Genomic DNA, 7,152 nt, shown 5'->3' on the forward strand with positions numbered 1-7,152 from the left:
AGGATAAAGCTAACTGGGTCAGTCAATGATCTCACAGAGAAATTTTGCCATCTCGTGCTGTAATTCTCTTCTTTAAAGTTTTCCAAATTTTATGAAGATAGCAATTAACCGTGTTTATCTTAAACGTTATACTATCTTAATTTTAGAAATACAAAATATATATATAGGAAAATTTGAAAAATTATACTTTAAAAACTCTAATATTTTTTTCATAAACCAATACATTTCAAAATAAAACATATATGACACTTTTATAAAAAAACCCAAAAATAACCCTCAACCCAACCGAACCCTCAACCCCCTCACCCCCACTCCGACCACGAGACGACCCAGCCCCCTCACTCCCACTCCGACCACGAGACGACCCCCTCCTCCGACCGTGACGACTCCGACCGAGACCCACAACCCCGATCCGACCGAGGCGACTCCCACCGCCCCGACCCACATAACCTTCAATCTCAAACTTCAACCCACAACACCATCGGACCCAACCCACACAACCCATCGGACCCCCACCCATCGGACCATCGGACCCCCACATAACCCATCGGACCTAACCCACATACCCCATCGGACCCCAACCCCACGAGAATGACCATCGGACCCCAACCCACAACCCCATCAGACCCGACCCACATACCCCGTCGGACTCAACCCACAACCCATCGGACCCAACCCACATCCCCGTCGGACCATTGGACGACATCAGACCAATAGGAGGTCTGATGTCTTCAACCTCAGATCTGTAAAAACCCAAAATCGACCGAGGAAAAACTAATCTTCGACATATTCGCGACTGCTGGTGGTGGTTGTGCGTGATCGGATGGTGGTCGTGCGTGGTCGGGGGCTGCTGTCGGTGGTGGTGGGTGGTCCTCGGTGGCCGGGCGTGGTGGTCGGGCGTTGAAGCCGTGGTCAGCGAGAGGGAGAGAGAGGGTCGTGCGTGGTCAGCGAGAGGGAGAGAGAGAATGACGAAAGAATGTTGGGATTTGTTTTTCAAATAGGAGGAGTATTATGGGAAAAAATTAAATCTAGTCATATATGAGCAATTTTAATAGATATAGATTTAAGGAAATAATTTTAAAGTATTTTATGGATAGTTTTTCAAATTTCCCTATATATCACTCATACATATTTATATAAATATAAATACACATTGTTATATATTGTGTAAGGGAAATTTGATTTTCTATACTTAGAAAATCTTAAAATTTTTTCCCTAAACCAAAAATTTAAAACCTAAAAAAACTATACCTTTTTTTTCAAAACCCCAAAAATACCCCCCTCACAATATTCTCTCTCTCTGCATCATCTCTCTCTCTCTCTCTCTCTCTCTATCTCACCCCAACCGCCCTCACCCGAACCACCCTCACCCACGAAAACCCTCACCCACGATCAGCCCCCACCCGAACCACCCTCACCCACGGTCGTCGACCACCCTCACCAACGATCAACCCCAACCCGAACCACCCTCACCCACGAAAACCCCAACCCGAACCACCCTCACCCACGAATCCCAACCCCAACCCGAACGACGGTCGAAGCCCAGTTCACCGCCGGTCCCACGAATCCCAGGCCCCCCATCACCGGCGGTCGAAGCCCACGAATCCCAGGCCCCCTCTTCACCGCCGGTCCATCAAATCGAAAGCAAAAAAAAAAAAAAGCCCTGTGTCCGATGGTCGGACCATGGGGTCCGACCAATCGGACCCATCGGACCCATGGTCCGACCCTCGGACCCCCTCTCTAGAAGTCTCTCTCAAATCGAATGAAGAAGAAAAAAAAAAACCAGGTCCGATGGTCGGACCATGGGGTCCGATGGGTCCGATTGGTCGGACCCCATCGGACCCCATGGTCCGACCATCGGACCTGGGGTGTGGGATGCCGAGATAGAGAGAGAAAGAGAGATGCTGTGAGAGTTTGAGGGTATTTTTGGGGTTTTGAAAAAAAAGGTATAGTTTTTTTAAGGTTTAAATTATTGGTTTAGGAAAAAATTTTTAAGATTTTCTAAGTATAGAAAATCAAATTTCCCTTGTGTAACAATGAATAACTTCATAATATTATACAAACTTTAAATATTAAAAAACTCAAACACACATTGTTATCCTTTTAAATTAATGCGCTTTTAACGAGAAAATTAAAAATATATGCATGTGTATTCAATTTTCATCGCTAAGAAAATATTTTATTTTACAATATTAAATTATTTAAATAAATTCAATTAAATATATCGTATGATTAATGATTTAAATAAATCTGCGGTCAAATTATGAAGAGCAGAGAGTACATTTTTTAGTATGATTTGGAAAGTAATAGCATACAGTAGTACTTTGAAATGGTTATACCGAACATGCAATGCAACTACAGATTTTGTGGGTTTGATACAACACATATTTATGCAAGTTGTATTCTTGTTCGCGCTTTATTAATTTTTCATGTCACGAATCGTATTTGTGTCGGCTATATAAACTAAATTTAAAAATTTAACACGATGATACTAAAGCATATAAAAATAGCAATTTAGCTTATAATGCGTAAATACCATGCAAGATTTTTCAGGTTAGTATGACACAAATATTTATATAAGTTGTGTTCATGTTCGTATTTTATAAATTTTTGTATCCCAAGACAAATTTTTAATAAATTTAAGATCCCATGTAGGACATGCTACCACAAATTACCAACCCTTCACTATTATATATGAAGATTTTTATAACAAGGGTGTAACTGTAATTTTGGTGATGTGAGTTATAGCAGGAATAAGAAGAAATAATTTATGTGAAATTTTATTTACACCCTAAAAATTTATAAGTACACTCTATTTTTTATTTTATATAAAATTTATATCTTTAATTGTACTAAGTATTTTTAACTTTTTTCTTTCAATTTATATTCTTAAAAAATATACCTATCAAACAAAATTAAATTATATTCTAAAAATTATGACAAAAATATTAAAATAAAAAATTATATGAAATTTTCTTAGAAAAAAATAAATAAATATTTACATGAGTTAGAAAAAATTATGAAAATAAAATCAAAATAAGTATTAAAATTAACATAAAATAACGTGAGGAAAAAATTTTAAAAAAATATTAAGAGTAATTTTTTTAAAAATTATTTAAGTTTATATTTTTTTTAATAATAAGTGTATTTATAATTTTATTGGATGCAAATATAACTCCCAATAATTAATTGAAGCAGGAATTAAAAAAAGGAGATTTGAGAGATAGCCCTGGCCGTCCATGCAATGAAAAGTGAGATCCAACGGTGAAGAAGAAGTGTAGCCAGGAAATGGAGGGTATCGGGATCCACATATCGACTTTAAGGCCATGTTTGGGGTGTGGACCACTTACCCTAATCTTCTCTCAAAAAAAGTTTAAATTATACCTAAGAGAGAGATCAGAGGATGCAATCCGATTCCGATGCATATTGCATTGTTACTGTATCGGATTTGTTAATATACATTATTTGGTTGAACAGAATTTATGATCATACCGATTGACAAAATTCAAGTTCTATATAATTACATCAATTATAATAATTATATTCACAATTGATAAAATTATATATGTGAAAATTTATAAAATTACTTAAATAATGGCAGTTTGTTTGTGCGAACTACATCAAAGTCCATACTTAATTAACATATGTATATTATACATATAAAATATTTGTTTTAAAAAAAGGGTCAACTACAAGAGGGATATATATTTTGTAGATGATTCATTGTGAATTACGAAGTGGATTTAAAATCTGAAGCATCGAATTTGGTGGGGGCACAACTTAAATCTTCATCTGTAATGGAACTATCAGGCCCAATCCTCTTCCACCATTTTTATACTTCCGCTCGCCACGTCCCTATTATTATTATTATTATTATTATTATTATTATTATTATTATTATTATTATACGTATGCCAAATATTGATATGTATATTATATTATTATGAGGTTTTTTTATAAATAGATTTTCAATATTTTTTTCTTTTTCAAATTCTATTTTATTTTTTGTGAAATTAAATAATTTGATCAATTTTTTTAAAAAAATTGTTTTAATAAATTATTTATTTCTTAAAACTAACCTTATTAAAAAATATAGTCATTTAATTATTATTTTATTATTAACTAATTAAATTTATTTCTAAAACATTTTTTTAATACTAAAATTTAACATTTGATCTAATAATATATCGCCACATGTCTCTTAAGTGACATTTAACAGAGAAAAAGACACAATACTGTTGCAACACAACAATAAGTTAAAATATTTTTGTTACTACTATTTTTGATTAATGTCATATGTTTAACAATTAAAAAAAAAATCACCGTAAATATCCCTCCAATTAATATATAAAAATGTGCATGCTTGATAAAATGAATTTATAGCCCTATCAAAAAATATATTTATATTTTATATATAATAAAATAGATGATTGAGATTTGTACCTCTAGCCACAATCAACTATTAAAATATTTGATAATCAATTAAGAAATAAAATTAGATAAAAAAAATAGTCACTATTACTATTGAAATATTTTATTAATTAATTAAAAATTAATATTTAATATAGAATTCTAATGGATTTATTTATCACCCAATTATTTTAACGGAACAAAGAAAGGTGTAAAAACGTGCCTTTTATACATCAAACATTTTATTTTTCTTTTAACAATTGTATCCAATTACTTTAATTTTGGTTTAATGCTTAATACCCATAGATAGAGTTAGCTACTCGATCTATTCTCACTTTATAAAATCGAATCTAATGTATAGTTAAACAATTTTAGCTTTAAATTAAATGCCTTGGAAATTTTTTTAAAAGAAAAAGAGTTGAGCCGTAAATAATTTATTAATTGAAAGCCAAAGCAAGAATATAATATGATTAATTATTGTTTGGTCCGTGGGAGAACATTCCGTGTAAGTTTTTGTGTGTTGGTTGGGAAATGGAATCATATTTTAACAGTTTTAACGGCCAAAACTGTTGAGTTAACCGGAGACAATTCAGCGGAAGATAAGGGCAAATCAGACAAAATCATCAAAATAAGAGAAATAATATCCTAAATCAATCAACCAAAACAAATAAAATAAAAATAACAGACAAAATTTATATAATAAAAATAAACCGATCCTTGGCATTAGTTCTCTCACAGGGTATCAAATCAGCCACTACAGTACAGGTACTTACTGGCCTACACCGCCGTGAGGAAAATTTTCAAGAGCATATATGTCTAAATTATAATTTTACATTCTAAATAAAGTTCAAACCCACCTATTAATTACTACTCAATGGGTTTCCTTCCTTTTGGGTCAGAATCACTATAAATTTAAAACCAACCCCTACTCCCTAAAAAAAAAGTAAGAAAAGAAAATGGAAAAAAAAATTAAGATAAAGAAATTCACCTATTTTATTCCCCATTTCTTTTTCAAAAAAGAAAAATAAGGAAAATCTAGTACTAGGAGATGGGAGAGGGGTTAAAAGGATGACTCATTGATTCATTCATTCATCTGAGAGTAGAAGTTAGAGAGAGAAAAACGTCTTCTTGGCAAGGAATGGTGAGACCCATATCGTGATCGAAGCCAAACTCCTCCTCTGCTTTATGGAGTAAGGTTTGAAACTCAGGACGATTGAGGAATGAGATGGGTAGAATGTATCTACTTCTATTCTCCCCAACGTACACCACAAAATGTCCCTTTGGTACATCTAGAGGGAGGCCTTGTTCGTCGTAGTCTTCGTTGTGTTGTTTCTTACCCAAACTAGAACATCTCTTCAGGATTTGTTTTAGCACCGCCGTTTGTGGGAGCACTGATCTGCTGCTGGATTTTGATCGGATGGCCATGGTTTGAGATTTTGGTTAGTTTGGGAATATTGGTTTTATTTATTTAAGGGTAGTAGTGAAAGGGTTGTGTTGTGAATGAGTTTTTAGGATCAACAGATGGTGTGTATTTATGGGGAGAAAGGGTTAGAGAGAGAGAGAGAGTATAAGGGCATGTGGGGGCATAGGACAGAGACCACGGGTGTTTTGGGGTAGTGAAGAGAGAGGCAATCCCATTGGGTTAACTTCCAAAGTGTTGCCATTGCAAAGGACAACTCGGTCCCTCTCTATCTCCCATATCTCTTTCATGTACCTCTCTTTTTTTCTCTAATAACATAACATTTCTTCCCGTACTACTTACTTCTTTCTCTTCTAAATAAATAAATAATTTCGGAAGCATCCCACCAATTTCCCATGTTATGTTATACAACCTTATTTATTTATTATTATTATTTTAAAAAATAATACTATATAATAATGAAAAAAAATCTGTTGTACATGACCTCCTTGCAGGAAAATTTCGGTAAATATTTTTATTTGTTTTGGGCATTTAGATGAGCTTCTTAGTCTAATTATTTTCATGATCGTAGATATTATAATCAATGTCAGACTAATAAATTTTAGGGATTTTTTTATTTTTTATTTTTACGGAAGTCTACATAGAAACTCTTATTGCAACTAGTGTTGCAACCTAAATCACAATAAAAAAATCGTATAGAAATTCTTATTGCAACTAGCACTGCAACTACTCGGACCCCTCAGCTCCCGACCCTAGACCTGGACCCCAGACACAGACCAAGCTTCAGTCCCCAAACCCCAACTTGGACCCCTTAGCTCTGGCCCGACCACCCTAGCTACAGTCTTGGCCCTAGACCCGGACCTTCCAGCCCTAGTCCCAGACCTGGACCCCAGTCCTTGCCCTGAACTCCAAACCCGGACCCTGGCCCTAGACTCGGACCTTGGGCTAAGCCACAACCCCAGACCCAAAACCTCAGCCTCGAACACTGGACCCTAAACCCTCCCAAAAACCTGGACACGACTTTATTAGAAACTCTGAAAGAGAAAGAATTTTTCTAATTAATTGGAATTAATGGAATGGTATAATGAAGAGTCTTATATATACATATAAAGAAAAGCTAAACGGTAGAAACAGAAAAATAACAGAATTAACTAATTCCTAACTAATCCTAGTAGGCCCCTTCAAGATGGAGTGTAGAGGTTGTGACACCCATCTTGGATAAGATTTCTTTGAAAGGAGAAGGGAATAGAGACTTTGTTAGTATGTCTGGAAGGTTGGCTTTTGAAGAAACGTGGTTCATCTTCAGGGTACCATTTATTATT

The 7,152-nt window shown here is 34.7% G+C and overlaps 1 protein-coding gene across 1 annotated transcript; it reads right to left on the reverse strand.

Annotated features, from left to right (window-relative positions):
- Positions 1-5,385: 5,385 nt before the first annotated feature.
- Positions 5,386-5,973, reverse strand: LOC115701761 (protein SMALL AUXIN UP-REGULATED RNA 51). The gene has a single exon (XM_030629424.2). The coding sequence runs from the start codon at positions 5,833-5,835 to the stop codon at positions 5,500-5,502; it is 336 nt and encodes a 111-aa protein (XP_030485284.1). The 5' UTR covers positions 5,836-5,973; the 3' UTR covers positions 5,386-5,499.
- Between the last annotated feature and the right edge of the window lie 1,179 nt (positions 5,974-7,152).

Source organism: Cannabis sativa, chromosome X (assembly GCF_029168945.1).
Source record: "Cannabis sativa cultivar Pink pepper isolate KNU-18-1 chromosome X, ASM2916894v1, whole genome shotgun sequence".
NCBI lineage: Eukaryota > Viridiplantae > Streptophyta > Magnoliopsida > Rosales > Cannabaceae > Cannabis > Cannabis sativa.

Coding starts and splice junctions, on each gene's coding strand:
- LOC115701761 (XM_030629424.2), bottom strand. CDS start 5,835: ATGGCCATCCGATCAAAATCCAGCAGCAGATCAGTGCTCCCACAAACG.